This window comes from Meleagris gallopavo, chromosome 16 (genome assembly GCF_000146605.3).
Source record: "Meleagris gallopavo isolate NT-WF06-2002-E0010 breed Aviagen turkey brand Nicholas breeding stock chromosome 16, Turkey_5.1, whole genome shotgun sequence".
In the NCBI taxonomy this organism is placed as follows: Eukaryota; Metazoa; Chordata; class Aves; order Galliformes; family Phasianidae; genus Meleagris; species Meleagris gallopavo.
This window is the reverse complement of record NC_015026.2, coordinates 5,278,953-5,296,991: the sequence shown is the minus strand read 5'-3', so window position 1 is coordinate 5,296,991 and position 18,039 is coordinate 5,278,953. Positions and strand designations below refer to the sequence as shown.

Here is an 18,039-nt window from a genome sequence, read left to right as displayed (position 1 = left end):
GCTTGTTACATGCTGCTTGTTAAAAATCTTTGTGTGTGTGTGTGAATAAAATCCAAGTTGAAGTCCTGATGCGTGTGATTTTCAAAGTTGTGACAGTATTTGAATTCTCTTGAACAAACCTGAGCGTGTGTTGTGACTTGCTAAGGCTGAGTGCAACTTTCTGTTACTTTTTGGACCTTAAGCTCTAAAATATGCCTCAGAAGTGCCTCTCAGTGTGGCTGTGATGGATGCGTGTGTATAACTGCCTCTCTCCTCCCCACAGGCACCATGGTGCGCATGAACGTTCTGGCCGATGCTCTCAAAAGCATCAACAACGCAGAGAAACGTGGGAAACGCCAGGTTCTCATTAGGCCATGCTCCAAAGTAATCGTCCGGTTTTTAACTGTGATGATGAAGCATGGTGAGTGTGGACCACAGCACTGATATTTCTTTCATTTATGGTTCCTGTGTAGTTGACTTTAGCGAAGGAGATCTTTGGGTAAAGTTGGAGCATCTTACTGAATTGATGTTATGTGTGGGGTCATGTTTTTAGATGAGTGTGCTGTTAATTGCTGGGAGGAGGGAGGAAGCGGAGTATGGTTTTTGATTGTAGTATTCTATATGCATTCTGAATAATGGAGCTACCCAGAACATTCTGCAGGAATGAGACAAGTTCTGGAAACAAAAGCCAACCAGAAAAACCCTCACAGCAGTAATTCTTCTTCAGTGTTTTAGTTGTGTTTCAGCTTTACAGAATGTAGTCAAATACAACTGTGCTTCAGTATAGTGGAACCATACGAGTTTGTACACTCAAGTTAGTCTTAATTGCTGAAAACTTCTGAAATTCTGTGGATGATGTTTTCTTCAGGTGGTTTTTGACTTAAATCAAGATGCTTGAAGTGGTTTTGGATAGCTTGGTTAAGTGAACTGTATTGTAGCTACGTATCATGTTTTGATTTGTCTGTTTTCTAATCTTTCCTAGGTTACATCGGTGAATTTGAGATAATTGATGATCACAGAGCTGGGAAGATTGTTGTCAATCTCACAGGCAGACTCAACAAGGTAGGCTTTGTTTTCCTGAATTCAGTTCTCTAGGAAGATGTGTAAATGAGGCCTTTTTGTCTGCTCTAATTCTGAAATAATTACTTGTGAGAACTTGGCATTTAGTTAGGTCTGTGTAAGTGAGAGTAATCTGGCTGTTATCAGTAGTTATCGGATGTTATGTTTCCTAGATATGTATTAGTATGGTTGACTTAATTACCACTAAATGTGCAATACATAAGGTAGATTTTTGGAAGTCACTTTTCAGCTGTATTTCTCGTTAGGGGCTTTCTGCCTACCCAGTGATTTCTCTGTTAAGTTATCTAGAATAGTTTTGTCCCAAGATAGCAACTTTGCTTTCCAGTTGGTGTTTAATACCTCTAAATAGTGAGGAGATGAGCATTTCTACTGCTGCTAAGGTTGGCTTTGCTTGTGGTTGAGGCAGAGTGAAATGTTGTGATAATCAGTGCTTTTTGGGTTCTTGGGGTGTATGAATCATTGTTGTGTTTGGGCATTTTTTTAAATGCATTTGACTTAAAACATTGAGCTGTCTACTTCTGTGATGAATTGCTATGCACAGAGTCATAGAATCACCAAGGTTGGAAAAGGCCTCCAAAATCATCCAGTCCAGCCTTCCACTGTCACCAGTATTTCCCACTAAGCCACAGTACAACATCCAAACGTTTCTTGAGCATGGATGGTCATTGTTTCCAATGAAGCTATTCGAGTGAGAGGTGGTTTTCAAGTAAAGAGATGTAAATATTAATTGGCCGGAAGATGTTGGGGGGGCTATCTCTGTGATGAGCAACTGTTGCAGCTGAGAATGTTTGAGTGTAGTAGCAGGGAATTCTGACTCCACCCCAATTTCTAGTGGCATATGTCTGTAATAAGAATAATAGAGGTCATATTTGAGTACGGTGTTTCTTGAGGTCTTTCTGGATGATTTTGTATCAGATTTTGCAATTGGATGTGATGTTTCTTCCAGTAGCTGCAATAAGGAAAGAAGCTACTTGGTTCAGGAAGGTGTCAGTGCAATCAGGTGTACTCTGCTTTTGCTCTTGGATGTTAAGGTTGTTCGAGCCAGTGAGGTCACTAGAGGTGGTCATGGTTGATAAGTAATAGGATTAACTTGAAAGTGCTGGTAACTTCTGCGCGTGTTAATTTCTCTTTGTTTAACATTACAGGTGTTTCTGCTAACTCTTTATAATGATTACTCAAGGACAGTTCACTTCTGATGTCAGGTTGTTGATGATATAGGGTACTCCTTAACCTTTAGTAGTTTATAGCATGCTTTTGTGCTCTCCCAGCTGTACCAATTAAATTATTAGTGTAGCCTCAACAGCAGTATATATCTCTCCATTTAGGCAAGAAGGAAGAGACAAGGATAAAGAAATAAAAGCTGAATAACTGCATGAGAGCTTTGACTTCTGTCAAAGAGAGAAAGCCATTCCGTACGATGGAATAGGGCACATGCTGCTTGATACTCTCTAGTCTTTTGCTGCTGATTACCTTTTAATTGCAGTTGAATTTTTTCATTCAGAGGGCTGGAATGACAAACGTACAGATCCAGTTTATATAGTTCTCTGGTTTGTAATGGAATTCTGTTTTATAGTGCGGTGTAATCAGTCCCAGATTTGATGTTCAACTGAAGGATTTGGAAAAATGGCAAAACAACCTGCTGCCTTCACGTCAGTTTGGGTAAGTATGGAGAGGAGTTAAATCTGTCATACATAAGCTGATTTCTTTTTTTTAACTATGCTTTCATACTGCCTGAATTAGATTCACCTGATGCCTTTCATCTCACTAGTCTGAAAGCAGATAAGAGTAAAAATTCAGCTTCGATATAAATGCTTTTTAATCAGTTCTGAAGAAGTGCTACTAAGCAAGAACCTTTTTTGTTGTTTCACCATTTCCTTAGTCTAGAGGATTTTTGTTCCTTATTTTACTTTTATGAATGGCCATTTATAGATGAAAGAGTAGGAAGAGATGAATGGGATTAGGTTGCACTTTTGTGATTGTGTTTAAGTTGATTAAATATGAATTAATGTAAGACTCAACTTCTTCAGTTCTGAATATCCAAAACATAGAAAATGTTACAATACGTTTTTCTTTCCCCAAATTCCCTAAATTGAGAATAATAAATTGCAGTGGCTCAGCTAGTCTGCCCTGTTGGAGGCAAGATTAACAGTTCCTTGTCATTTCTTTTCTTAAAGCTCCAGTGATAAGCTGAGTAGTCAAGCTGTACCTATCTAGCTTGCTAGTATGTGTTGTCATACTGAGATTTTTCAAGAGTATTTATAGAGCAGTGGGAAGAGGTTTTCAGACATGAAGCTGTGTGAACTATGCTGATAATCCAAATGTTGGCATTAGAAGTCACTAAAGCTGCTTCAGTTGTCAGTCCAGGTTCAGGTACTCATCTGTGGAAGCATGAGCAGTGTTCGAAGCACTGAGTGACAAAGCCTTCAGAGCTGGCACCATAGCAACTCTTATCTGCTCTGAAGAAAGAACTCTCCTTGAAATAGAAGCAGACTTTGCCTATAAACTATAGGCTTCCCACCACTAGAACAGCAGAACTGACTTTACATTAGGAATGTATGATGAAACTGAAGGGAGAACAGAAGCCTGTAAATGTACTTTGTGTGCTTCACAACTGGGAGGAGTTTCTTTTTCGTTCTCTGATAGCATGCTGTCTGTGTTATGTCCTTTCTGAAAAAAACATCTTTCTGTTGTAGTACAAAAATTAAGTTAGTGCCATCAGCTCTGCATGAACATGGAAGAAAACTGACAATAAACTGAACATGTGTTCTTCCTCAATAGGTACATAGTACTGACAACCTCAGCTGGCATCATGGACCATGAGGAGGCTAGGCGAAAACACACAGGAGGCAAAATCCTGGGATTCTTTTTCTAAAACTTGTAAAAGAGGATACTAATAAATTGTTCAAACGGACTCTGCTGTTTCCAGTTGGTATTTCAATAACTTCTAATACTACCTGCAGTAGTGCTTGTAACAGACAGCTCTTGTGCTTCAGTTCGGCCTTTACTTCAAACGATGCTGAGATTCCACACTGTCCTTGTTCACGATTTTCTGTTAATGATACAGCATGCTATTAATTGTTACCATTTTTTGAATGACAGGTAGGGGTAGCTCTACAGAATAGCCTCAGTAGGGAAGTTACAGTGTTAGACTGTACTCTGCTATCCTGAGTTGGGATTGCTCCTTGCTTTTTAGGTCACCATAGTTACATGAGTGTGACTCCTCTTTTCACTTTCAGAATAAGTGGAACATGCCTTTCCAGAAGCTATTTCCTGCTTGTTAAGATTACTTAAGAAGTTGTGAGATGCAAGATGGTGAAATAATTAGATGGCTGGAGTTTGACATTAGATCACAAACTTCTTTTAAATCTTACAGTGTTAAGGAGCAATTGAGGTATAAGGTTCAATTGTTTTTTTTTCCTTTCGGTTTGCTGCTTTGTTGGTCCTCTGTACCATCAGAATTTTGGGCAGGGTAGTTGCTGTGCAGCTGCTTTGCGTCTTGCCCTGAGGGTGTAACTGTTTGGGATCTTTCAAAATGTCTGAAGAGAGAAAGAAAGAATGAATATATTTGGTATGGAATGAGTTGCTACCTTAATTTAGGTAGGTGATGTGTAGCATAGTGTACTCAATACAGAAATAGCAAATTTCCTTAAAGCAGCACACAGAGCAGCTGACTGCAGCTGAAGAGCTACTTGTAGATGGCAAGATGGTTGAAATGAGAAGTAATGGGCTTCTGGATTGGTTGCCTTGTTCTTTTTAAACTAGTTTGTAACTAAATAACCTATGTCAGTTTAGTTTCTTATTCCTATGTGAGCAAACTGGTCTTAACTCTAGGTAGGCTGTCCAGTCTCACCGATTGTGGGTCTTTGAGGAGCAAGAAGCTAGCAACTATGCTGCAATGAATAGTTACCATAAATATTGTAGTAGTTACCATATATATTGTTAGTGCCCTTCACCAGAGACTTACAACTTACCTGGGAAGAGCAGGGAAATGATTTAAAAGGTTACAGCTTTCCTGCTCTGTCCCACTCATAAAGGCAGCAAGTCTGAATTGCATATGGCAGATGTGGCCATGTTCAGCTGAAGATAAACATCTGTATACTAAATTACGAAGAATGGTTTCAGAGTAAAAATGTATTGACCCTTTTTTATTGCCAAATTAAGCTTTTAACAATTTTTTGTGCTGTTGTTGTGGGACCCTTAGTGGGAGTAATTCAGCATAAGCACTGACTGCACACAAGCAGAGCTGTTACATTTCTTGTTCTGAGTAACCCTGAAAAACATAACCTTTTTATAAAATCTTGGTTTGCATCAGACCAGAGCAGAACACATGTTCCTCAGGGATGCTTTAAGAAGGCTTCTCTTGGATTTTTCCAACGGCTTTGGGCTCCTTGAAGATCATGCACTATAAGGTGCCCTTGCCTGTGGCAGGAGGTTTGGAACTTGGTGATTTTTGAGGTCCCTTTTAGGATGGTTCCTTGGTTCCATGACATTCCTGTTTTAAACTAATTTCAGAAAACACACTGGTCTTGCTGAGCCACTTTACCTGTGTGTAGTGCTTCACTACTACACAAGTGTGCTGTTGTGATCCAACAGAGACTTCCTGAAGCCAGAGCGTTTCTGATACCCTCAATCATCTGGGAATAGAACTATGTTAATTTATTCCACAAGGCAGCCCAGCACCTTTCTTACAATTACTAAGTGGAGATTAGAGCTCCAGGATGGAAAGAAGGACTTGGAGGTGAGCTTGGACCAGCAGGTACAACCTTTTTGACATTCAGCAAATGTAGCCCCATACTGACCTAGTGCATGTGGAAGTGAATGCGGCTCAGTTCTAAGCTGATCTCTGAAAAAATCCATCACAACTCGTAGAATCACAGAATGCCAGTTGGCCTTCATACAGGGAAAACTCGGGGGGTGGGGCACAGCTGAGGAAAGCACCTGTACTGCAAACTCCTGACTTGGATATCTGGAAATGGGTTTCACCTCTGCACGCTCTCGAGAAGTAGACAGACCTTTTGGCTTGAGGTCTGCTTTGCTTGCTAAGCCCGAACTTAACACCAGGCTTTGTGAGCAGGATGGCAGGGAGCTTGTGTGCCCAGCTCTAGTGCTGTGGGATTTTGTTATTTGAAGGTTACAGGTAGTGCAGGGCAGTGCCTGCAGCCCCTCCTTACTGCTCTGCGCAGCTGACCACACGGTAAGTATCAGCAGTCTGAGTCACAGGTGGTAAAAGGGGGTCAGAACTTAGTCTGAGGTATGCAAACTGCTTACTAAGTTGGATGTAAAATAAAACTTTCGAATAGCCTGCTGTGCATAAAGTATTTGCTTTTGCAGGGCAAAGTTGTCAACAGGTGGCAGCATCTGACTTTGAATCGTTGGAGACTTTGATCTCTGTAGTGAGGGAAGTCCTAAGAGAGCTTTGGCATTGCTGCTGGTCTCTGCTCTTTGTATGGAGCTAATCATCCTGAATTTTCTTGTACTCTGCAAAGAAATTTCTTCTGTCTTAGATGCAACAGAGCCTAACAATATGGGAGATGAGAATAAGTCTGGATCTTGAAAAATTTGTACCACAGTAAAGCCTTGTGCATGACAGTAGGTCCACTGGAAAAGCAGTTCCTCCTCCTCCCTTCTGCTGGTTCTTTGCCACAGGCAATTCATTCGGCTCAGTTCTGAACTGTGTGTGTGTGTGTGTGTGTGTGTGTGTGTTTGGTTTCTCGAATTTGTGTCAATTATTTGCACCAGAAACACAAGCAGTATTTAAACCTTGATTGCAGTTGTCCTGATGGTTACTTAGTGCCTCTTTCACACCTGTTGGAGTTTAGACAAAAACTAGCAATGACAGACAAGAATGCATGTTGCTGTGCTACAGAAATCATGGGGAGAAAATGGGTTTAAAACAAGACTTGTTCGGTGTCTTACAGTCAATTAAAGCACACAGCAGGCTCTCAGTAACATCAGCTGTTCCTAGAAGGGCTGGGAGGCACTGCCATTTGCTGGGGAAGAGTGGGGTTGCAATGTTCCTGTTAGAAGCAGATAGACTTCACGTTGTGCAACAGCTTGTGATGTAACTTGGTGCTGGTTGGGGTGTGCACTTCATTAGGGTGCTTAAAAAAAAAGGTAGAAAAAAAAAGCTTTGGCCTGCTTTTTATTTTTTTTCCCCTACACGCCCCCTGCCGTGCATTACCTGGAATTACCTGGATATTTGATTACCAAACAAATTACAATCTGGAAATGTGTGATACAATGGTGTTGTTATCGTGCTGATAACCCGCTGGCTGAGGGTGGGAGAAGGAAAACTGCAGGCCACAAATGCACACAAGGTCCATTGAGACAACTGTCCTACCTTCTAAAATCTGAGTCGTGAAGTAAGCACAGAATGGACGTTATTATCTTCTTGACTTCGTATCGTTCTGGTGAATTTTACCCCATTCAGTGCTGCTCGGGTGTGAGGGAATGAATGGAGCAGGAAGGTGCTGCAGTGGAGAAGCTGCCTTTACAAGCTACTTTCAGCAAGCATCAAGCAAGTTAGAACCCCTTTATCAAAGTCTGGTACGTGCTGTCAACCAGCTTCAGTCTAACAAGGTAATCAAACATCTGGTTTCCTTAAGAGATTAACTGCAGCCGACTGCGCTGCACCTGTACTTGTGTCCTGCAGCCCTGCTTCCATTCCTGTATGTGCTGCCTGTGACACTGAACTGCTAAAGATAAACTCCAGGGATGTGTATTTAGTTCTGGGGCTGGCACTGGGGCCATACTCACTGCACAGTGATAGTTGATCAAATTTTAGTGCTTTGCAACAGCATAACATGGGGTGCTTGAGATCAGCAGCCACCACTTTTGTTTTTTATAGTGACATAAAACACCGTTAAAGCGGATGCCAAATGGTCTATAAAAGCAAATGGATTGGGTGCATATTGTAATGAAAAGGGTGGCTTGTTCTACCTGTTCTGGGCCATGTGATGACTTTACTTGGGAATTTGTCTTCAGGCATATAAAAATGGGTCAACTAAAGGATGTTTTTACTTCAAGCAAACATAGGTAGCTGATGCCCAGCACAGTACTCTTCCACTGCAGCAATAACTTGTTTTCATGTTCAGCTTTCTGATACATCGGGTTACCCAGTACTGTTAGCTGATGAGCAGTGAGGCACAGCGTGTCCAAGACTGCTTACAGAATATGGCAGATGAAGTGATTTTACTCTTCGTAAGTGTTCATAGATTTCCAGTGCCCGTAGCTCCCGTGGCTTATGAAGAAGACTCAAGAGTTCCTCAGCACTCTGCAGGGACAAGGAAATATTCAGGCTTGAATTTGTGTGTAAGCTCATGGGTACTAGTGTGTAAGCCCCCATGTCCTGCATCTGCACTGATGTTCCATGAACTTGGTGACAACAGAATGGCTCTAGAAGAGCTTTGACTGCTTCCATTCAGGCAGGATGCAACAGGCTGCCCAGATCTGAGTGCCCCAAGCGTGGAGGTGCCCAATGCCAGGCTGGGTGGGGCCCTGGGCTGCCTGAGCTGGTGTGGGGCAGCCAGCCTATGGCAGGGGGTTGGAACTGGGTGGTCTATTACATCCCTTCCAACCCAAGCCATTTTAGGATTCTGTATGCACTCCTCCTGTATTGCCTGCCTTCAGACCCCTAGCAGGGTATGTGCACTGAGCAACCCAACCCAAACTTCCTGTTTACCAAGGGGTTGCTTTTCTTCACAGTTTGGGGGTAGTACTGCAATGGGGCAAGCCAAGGAAATGGTGAGCATTCCTGCTACACTGTGGTTGTTTGCTATTCACTCTTCGTCCCATCGTTTACAGCCAGGAATTGAATTGTTTCAAATTCCATTTATTTATTATTCCAGCTCTATAATCACATCATGTTACCCCTTCTACAGAAAACAGTTTTCCAGAAGCCTGCAGTCTTCTGCTTGCGATCTCTAATGTCTCTGTTGCCCCAATACCAGAATATATGAAAAAGGCAGGGTTAGCAGAACACTTGGTAAGTGACTACATACTGCTTTGTGCAGCATCTGTTCATCTTCTCATCCACAGCTAGATCAGAGTGTATCTCTCTGTTCCATTGTGCGGAAGAAATCTAGTTTTGCCATTCTTACTCTTTTCCACCAATGCACAAATACTGTGTTTTTAGCAGGACTAGGAAAGGTGAGAAGAAGAGTGAGTTTAAAAGAAAAGCTGCTGCTGAAACCCACCTCTGTGGATAGAGCCTTACCAAATAGTTTGGTTCATTGTTTCATGCAGTTTGAATTTGTTATAAAAAGAAAAGTCCAGGAAAATCAATGAGAACTTCAGGTCCTATTACCATTTAGTATCTTTAAAAACCTGTCTTTTTACAGTAACAATGGAAAAAGTCACGGGGAAAATGAATTTCTTTTTCTTTTCTCCCCACACCTCTGCAATTCATGAGGATGCTCATCTCCTCTTGTGCAGCAACGTGCCTAGCTATATTCTGGAGTAACAGGACTCTTGACCTATAGTTTTTGGTATGAGCTGGTAATTAGCATCAGCCCTCCTTCAGTCCTTGGGGTTCATTCCTTAGGGCTGCAGCATCCACCTCTCAGTTGAGCGTTTGCAGTCCTCAGCTGGGAGATCATGCCTGTGTCTGTGTCTGTGCCTGCACTGTCAGACTGGAAGGACTTGTCCTACCATGCAGGGCACGGGTCTGGGGACCACAAGCCCACTGCATGGCAGCAGTGTGCCCCGTTCCCCCACCCTGCTCCCCTGGAGCAGGAGAACCCAACAAAATATGAACCCAGTGCTGATAGGTGGTGGCTCAACAATAGATACAGTGCTGACAGGTAACACAATCTGGTAGCTGAAATAAAAAGAATTAAATTGTACAAAAGTGCACTTTAATTGCTAACTCTCTCCTGTCTTCTTGAATCATGAGAAATAAAGGTCTCCTCTTCCGTGATGAGTAGTTCCAGGCAGAGCAGACGTGATGGGGGAAACATGTTTGGAATAAATACTGATGTGAATGACACTTATTAGCTACAGTGTGGCATATTTATTTCTCCATAGTTAGCATAATAGCACAGCTTGAAATGAGAAGGGTTCTTTACTCTTGTCTACGTGTGCATGCATAAAAATAACAATGGATTGTTATGGCCAGAATGCAGATAATTTTTCTGTCTCTGCAATTAGCAGCAATGTTGGATGGCATCACGTGATGGAGCTGAGCAAGTGCCCTCAGCAAGGCTGTGCTTGGAAAAAAACCTGTGCCAAACAGCAGATGAGATGATGGCACAAGAGGCCAGCTCTTCTTCCCTGTCTCCATAGCTTGCTCTGCTTTTGGCGCTCCTAGAAGGATGAGATGCCCTGACCATCAAGTCCATCTGGGTCCTGCTGGCTGTGCTGGGACCTGGTGCCCTGCTGCTCATCTGCCTCTTCTATAGTTTTTCCACTATAGTTACCATTTCTTCTCCGTATTTCTAGAGTCCATGTCATGCCTCAAGTTGCACTGAGGTTTGGGGGTGCCATGTTTGCAGGAAAACAGAGTACCCAGTGAGAGCAGAACTTGTCCTGCTGCAGCTGTGCATCCTGCAGTGCCCACACTGATGCAGCAGCTTCTGGGCAAAGCCAGTAGTGCTCAAGTGGCTCCATGGGCACCTGCCTTCCTATCACCGCTTTGAACAGCTGTAAGATTTCTCATCTCTTCTGTTTATAATTCAATGGAAAAACACGGAAATGGAAAATCTTGGACCTTCAGTGCCTTGTTCAGACTTAGAGAAATTGTCTGGTGCCTTGCAGAGTTGGCTGGAGAAGGGAAGATAATGGGCTGGGCAGACGGGCACTGCCTGAGTTCTGTTTCCTTAAGAAAAATCATGAAGTATTTCAAATGAGAGGAGCCAAGAGCTTCTGAGGTCGTCTGGGAATGCTGAGTGCTGTCTCGGGAGCCATTTTGGAAACCTTTTTGTTGAGGAGAATAATTATAGTGCGGCAAAAGTATATATTTGCCAGGTATTTGCCTGCTTTATTTGTACTGTATTCTTCCATTGCTGAAATGTAAGATGAAAGACCTTAAGACATATGCCCAGGAGTAACTAACTTCCCATTCTTCTGACATTCATGTGACTGAGTGCAGGTTTAGAAACACTATAAAAGTGCCAGGCCGTGGCTTGAAATATCTCATTACCAGGTGTCAGGCTGCTTATAACTTTCATTCAGAGATTGTTGAGGTTTTTTGTGCTTTTCTTTTCTTGTTGGTCTTCTAATGAAAATGCCAAAAAGGGAAGAAACTATTAAAAAAAGAAGAAAAAAAAAGAAAAAAAAAGAGCAGCTGCTTAGATTGAAAATAAAACTGCTGAGCCAGCAGTAGCTTTCAATAGTTCTTGCACAGTTTCATGGCTCTGACTGTATATTGTTTCACAAGCCCATGGGATGCTGCCTGGGGTGAGGGTCTCATATAGGCACGAAGGTGCTGTTTTTCAGCATGCTGTGGATGATTTATATTGATGTGGGGACCTGACAAGTAGGCACGGAGTAAAACTCCAGGTGCTGGGTTACAGCAGTGTGTTGGCTGAAATTAGATAAGTGTCCCCTGTAGCAGCTGAGGACTTGAGGATCTCCACATCAGCTGGAGCACGTACTGCTGGGGACAAGAGTGTCACAGTTTGTGGACCAGCAGCCAAAGCCATCTTGTTGCTGCCTCAGCAAAATGTACCGTGGTGCAGGAAGGTTCCTGCTGCCTGTGGCACACTCAGAGCCACCTCAGTGCCGCTGTGGGAGGTGACAGTGCCCCACAGCAGCACTGTTACTGTGGCCCTCTCTTCCCTGCTTTTCATGGCAGGGAAACTTGGAGACATGGCAACCGATTTGAAAACAACAAACACTTAAAACTATATGAAAAGCATCTTGCATGGAAAATCAGACAGGGCAGGAGAAACAGCACTTAGCGTCAACATAATGCAGCTGAAATCTTTTTCTTAGAGATAATCATCTCTGACTCCAGCAGTAAAAATAAAGGACAAAAGCTGGAGGAAGACAGAAATCGCAGCTGTGGGAGTGAATCCTGGTGAAATTAACATTAAAAAAACACAACAAAAGGCATTGAATTACTTTAAGTAAAAACAGAGCCGTCTGCCTAGAACAACAGCTGAGATTATATGGGGAGCACAGGGCAGTGTGGAGAATGGTCCTTGTTCAGGTTCTTGTTTTCGCACTCAATCTGAAGTATATAGTAATCTATGGTCAGTCTGGAGGATAAGAGCTGATCCTGGTCAGTGCCCACTCCTGCCTGGTAAAGTTCATCCCTGAACCAGTGACCTTTAATAGAGAGTACATTCTGAACTCATCTTTCTCAATGAATTTCAATGAAGTTCACGTTTAAAGGTCTGTGCAAGCAGTCTTGATCCAAAGCTCAAAAAACTGAAGGTAAGCCTTCCACATGCACAGATCCACCTCCCACCAGGCTGTGATGGCTTTGAGAGGCAGTGCTGCCCAATTAACCCAGCTGGGAGCCGTCCATGGAGTTTGCTGGTGTTGTTGCTGTGTGGGAGCATGGTCTCGTGCAAATCAGAGTCACAAAACCAGGCTCTATATGATTTTTCTCTCTTCAGGCTTTAGGTGATCATTTGGAGAGCCTATGTTTAAAAATATGTGTTAGTTTTTGAGCTACAGGTGATACCTGGCCTTTTATGAAAGGAGACCAATGTGTGGTGTGAATACCTATGTCTTGGGATTCTTTTGGGCTGACCGTAATGAATTTGTTACACTAGGTGTCATAAAAATCAAACTCCTTGAAATATGATGTGCTATTTCCCACAACACCAGAAAAGCACCTGGGGCCCTTTTGGTTCTCACAGACAAAGGTGCAACTCTCCTATCTGCCGACTGACTGCTTTCTTCCAGAGCTGCCGTGGTATTTTTAGATGCAAAGGAGAAATGTCTCCTAACTATATGCTAATCACATTTTCAATGCTTCAGCTGATATTAGAATGATTAAAGTGTTGTTTGAATTCACATACTTTTGTTTGTTGCATTTTGTGGCTGCATATAGCTTTTCATGTGACTGTGCCTACGTTCTACCAAAATCATTGTTTGGGAGCTGCCATGCAACAAAGGATGTTTTTATCAGAGAAGATCTTTTGAGTTATCCTTGGCTACGGCTATCTGAAATACAGGCTCATGCACATATATTTTCTCTGCAGGCAGAGAACAGAGGCAGGAATAGACTTTATAGGCACACTTCTCAAATTTTATTAGGCAAAGGGCTGCCTGACCTTCAGGAAAAAACATGTCTGGGAACTGTCATGTCTGATGCTGCCACCCTGGTGTTCATTTACGGCCAAATAACTTCTTTATAAGATATATTTTTTTTTAGTTTTTGTTTGGTCTTTCATTTACACGCTTGCCTGGATGGGAATGGGCTCCGTAAATCTCTTTGTCTCTCCTCGTGGGTCACTGTCTGGTGTCTCACACTGCACCCTCAGCCCATAGACCACACAGTGCTCTTCTGCCACCACTGTGGCCTCGCTTCCATCACTCCTAGCAAGTGTCTGACAGGCTGATGAAAACGGTCGGTTTTCTGCAGATGGCATGGTGAAATTGGTCCTTTTTGTAGCAAAATGATGCTGCGTACTGAGCAGCCTGAGAGTGAAGAAGCTGGGTATGGACCAGCTGGAGGGCTGGGCCCAGACAGTCATGCTGAATGGAGGCAAATCCAGCTGGTGATTGGCACCACTGGTGTTCCCCAGGGCTCAGCATTGGGGCCCATCCTGATAAAACTGGACAAGGGGACTGAGTGCACCCTCAGTAAGTTTGCAGATGACACCGAGTTGGAAAGAAGCACTGACCTGCCTGCATGTAGGAATGCCCTGCAGAGAGCTCTGGAGAGGCAGGATCTGCCTCTGCTGCAGTCACAGTGCTGCTTCCGCCATTTTGGCTCTCCTCCTTTGCTAAGCTGTAATCGTGCATTTCATACCTCCTGTTCACATGGCAGCTCAGCTTCCTCCACACCGAGCCCTTCATGAGCCTCATGGCCACTAACAGAACAGCTGCATGCTTTTCTTCTCGCATGTTAGGCCATCATAGAAGGAAGATGCAGTCTGGAGGCGTATTTTTGGAGGAATTGGATATCCCAGCAGCTGGCAGTAAATAGACACGGCCCAGTAGTATGAGGAGGACTGCGCTGCTGAGGGCTGCCACCCAAGATGGCTGCCCCAGCTGGGGTTGCTGACGGCTGTGCTGGGCCCGGCCGCTCCTGGTGGGCTGGTGAAGGTGACCTGCATGGCAGCTGCTGGCTCGTTTCTGCCTGCTGAGGGCGAGGTGAGCAAGGGGCCCTTTTCCCTGTGGGGTGGGTTGGTACTGGGGCACAAAATGGCAGCTGACCCCACTGTGGGGTCACGGTGCCGCTGGAGGTGTGCTGGGGTGGTCCAGTGCCTCGTTGGAAGGCTTTGTGTGGGGTGCTTGTGGGCATGGCTCCTTCTGTGTGCCTTCCATGGGCCCACGAGGGCTGGTTTGGCTCAAAACTGCCAGCCCTGAAAGGGAACAGTGAAATCGGTGTCTCTGAAGGGATATGAACGGCTCTGGTCTGGGCTCTGTCACGGCTCTGCCCTCCTGTGCCTGCTGGGGGCACTGCTGTGAGGCAAAAGGTCAGGTTTTGAGTGAAAATAATCTTGAGAAAGGGCTTGTTTTTTTCTGCCTTCCTTCTCCTCGGTCCATAGATTTAGGTTTGTACCCTGATCTGCAAGGCGTCGTAAAGCTCTCCCACAGCTTAATGTTTGCATTTAATGTATGTAAATATGTGATGTATTTAGGACTGAGAAAAACCACGGGGAGATAGATTTGTGAACTGACAAAAGTGTAAACGAAAGTGTTTGTGTATGATGGAATTAAGGCAATGCCTTAATAAAATATGGGAAAGAAGACAAGGAGAGCCTCGTCTCTGTTGTAGTATCAAGCACATTGTGACTAATGCAGATATTTTTTTCCCTTATCACTACCAGAATAGAAGTCTAAAACTAATTGTTATCTGCCACCTGCTGTTTGTAAAGCAGCTTCTCTTAAATAGTCCCTATATATTGAGTTCAGCTGTCAGAAGGAGCTGCTTTTTTTCATGGCCAGCAAAATGCATTTCAGTATGAACACAGCTCGATGCAAAGGTCACCCCATCAAAAATGTTTTCCCTCAGTAGTGAGTGTAATGGTAAAAAAGGCGTTTTGCAGTCCATTCTCACCATTTTACTTTATTTCTTAAATGGTAGATGTCTGGACATTAAATTCCCTTTGATGGGCAGAGTTTGAGGGTGAATGTCTTATAGCATATGCTGAGCTTCCCCCCTCCTTTCCTTTGTGCTTCGGTATGGGCTCTGCAGTAGCTGTTCATGACAGGTAATATGAACCATAAAAAGAGTGGGAGACAGAAGAAAATTACCTATTCTTTTTCACTGGCTACCATTCCTTAGCACATTAGTATGTGTTCCTGTGTGTGATAGTGTTTTAATGGTAGTTTAGTCCCTCGATGCTTGAATTAGTTTCCTTGTCAGTGTTTCTATTTTCTTGACACGTTTCAAATATGAAAAGGCTTTGGGAACCAGCCCACAGAGCAGGGGAAACTAAAGCATCTGTAAATATCACTACAGACAATAGGCAGAGGTCAAGCAGCCGGGGGAGGGGTTCCTGCTAACACTGTTCTGCAGAAGGGTCAGGATAAGGCAGTTTGAATTACAATTACAGGTATAGACATGCAGGAGTGCCTGCCCCGTGCATGTGCTCACAGACTTGCTTGTAGTATAAACTGCTGGAATAAAAGATAGGTCCATCTGCTGTGCGGTACCTGTAAGCTGGTGTTTCATCTTTAGGGATGTAACTTGTAACTGTTCCACCCACATTTTTACACTGCCTTTGCTAATGGTTTGAAGTTGTGGAGAGGAAGTTCAGTGAAAGCTTGTGTGTCCCAAGGGGAAATGGTTGGTGCTGTGCTGCCTGGGTTAACCCATGGTGACCCTCCCCCGAGGACTGTGTGCCCACACAATGGAAACAACGGCTCTGCATGAGCACCTACCAAAATATGTGAAATGATTGTTCAGCAGTAGCAAAGGGAAGCTCAGGATCACTGAGAACATAACCCCAGCTGTTCTGTCTCCTCTAGAAGAAAGGAACTGTCTTTGAAGGAAACATTTCTTCCAATTTCATCTGTAGTTTGATTGTGTGCTTTGATTTAGGCCTAACTCTGCTTATGTGCATGGAGATCTTAAAGTAGCAGAGTCTGTCCTTGACTTTGTGTGAAACCAGGGAATAGCAACAGTTTGGAGACCTTATACATCAGCCTTCAGAAGTGCATGTGGTGGATGTGGATGAAACTCAGGGTGTCTGAATTGCTGAGCCTGGGCTGTTCCTGTCTGATCTGAAAAACCAATCTGGTAGTGAGCAGCAATAATAGATGGAAATTTCTGTTGGACCTGCTTCTAAGAATTCTAGTCTAAGAAAGAAACCACTCAATCTGGTCTCTTCTTTGTTCTATGCTTCTGAGCAGCCCAGAGAGCTCCTTTGTCTCAAACTGCAATGGCGATGAAGGAGTCCTTACTTTTTTTTCTGGGCTGCTCTATGAGTGGCAGTGACCACAAAAATAATGTCTGTCCAGAAACTCAAGGTGGCTCTTCGGAAAATAGCTAGGAAAGACATACAGACATACATTAGCTTCTGTTTTCTGTAGTCAAGGGCACGCCAGGAGGATGCAAAAAAGGTAGGAATCATCTCTATTCTGTTTTTCTATGGGTGAAATCAACAGCACAAAACTTAATAAAAAACCATGGCAGAATATTGCACGTGGGTGAAATGTGCTGCGGTGTTGGATTCTTTCTGTCACTGGTTGATAATCACTTGCAATTGACTTCTTTAGGCAAACTGTGGAAACCTCCAGCATCAGGTTCTTCGTAAAATGGATTTTGCTGCAACCAGCAGGGGTGGTGCAAGTGTACGTTTGCTGACATTCCTGGGATCCCTGTCTATTTCTGGGAGAGTGCTTTGAAAGGCTTGAATGGGAAATTCTTTCTGTCAAATCGTACTCGTAATTAAACCTGTCTGTTTAGTCATGAGTTCAGGCAGGATTATTTTTGTTTTCTAAGAGATTGTGCAATGTATTCTGCCATACATCTGCTGCTTGGTGTGTGCTGGGGAGGGCGGCCACCTGGTGTCAGTGGAGCGAGAGTAGTGGAGTGGAAACAGTGACCTCGCTGGGAATTTCCTTTGAAGAATAAAAGCCCTGCATGGCTATTTGTGAAGTATATGTATATTTAAGCAGCAGCATGAGTAGGTTTGTTGTAAAGCTGGAGGTGTTGTAAAAGCAAGTAACTGCAAGTTGGCCAGGTGCTTAAAGAGGATCCATCAGTCGTGACAGGTGAACTTATCTGGCAGCAACACTTGCACCATGGCTGTGTTGCACACAGGTGGTTGTTACTGAGAAAGGCATTTGCACCATGTAATTCGTGCATATGTTGCATATGTTCTGAGATGCTGTCTGTTTCTGTCACATTGTCTGGTGGGTCAGATGGGAAAATTACCTGTATATTCAAGTGCAAGGATGACAGCTGGATCTACTCTCCTGAAATTGGGGTAATCTGGTGGAGGAAGGGGAATGTTCCCTCTGGACAGTGGTAGGAAGGGGAAGCAATCTGTTGAAATGGGATGGATGTCTGAGCACTGCTTCTGCCACGTGGACACTTGAGTCTTTGCAATACTTAAATCACAGAAAATGTGTGTGCTTTCCTCGTTGCGCCAAAGCCAGAAAGCCCTGACCCAGCTGGAGGAAAATAACAATTTGAGAAGAGATCTCATCAAGCAAGATGTTCCAGCTCGTTAAGAAACAACCTACTGTATGCTTTAAAGGTGCTGCAATGCATAAAAAGAAATAGCTTATGCTTGCTCTGGAAAATCTAAAGTAGAATAGGCAGATACTGACCTCATCTCTTCATGCTGGAAAATTACTGCCACATAACTTGGTTTTCTTGCCATCTTAAAGTGGTTATTGGAATCAGCA

The 18,039-nt window shown here is 43.6% G+C and overlaps 1 protein-coding gene across 1 annotated transcript; it reads left to right on the top strand.

Moving 5' to 3' along the window:
• The first annotated feature begins 236 nt into the window (after nt 1-236).
• Nucleotides 237-3,970, top strand: RPS15A (ribosomal protein S15a). The gene is made up of 4 exons (XM_003210698.4): nt 237-400; nt 962-1,041; nt 2,633-2,718; nt 3,838-3,970. The coding sequence occupies exons 1-4, from the start codon at nt 268-270 to the stop codon at nt 3,929-3,931; spliced, it is 393 nt and encodes a 130-aa protein (XP_003210746.1). The 5' UTR covers nt 237-267; the 3' UTR covers nt 3,932-3,970.
• Nucleotides 3,971-18,039: the final 14,069 nt, after the last annotated feature.

Excerpts from the sequence above, each read along its gene's own strand:
- RPS15A (XM_003210698.4), top strand. The coding sequence starts at position 268 with ATGGTGCGCATGAACGTTCTGGCCGATGCTCTCAAAAGCATCAACAAC. Across the intron at positions 401-961 it reads AACTGTGATGATGAAGCATG|GTTACATCGGTGAATTTGAG; the intron begins GTGAGTGTGGAC and ends AATCTTTCCTAG. Across the intron at positions 2,719-3,837 it reads CTGCCTTCACGTCAGTTTGG|GTACATAGTACTGACAACCT; the intron begins GTAAGTATGGAG and ends CTTCCTCAATAG.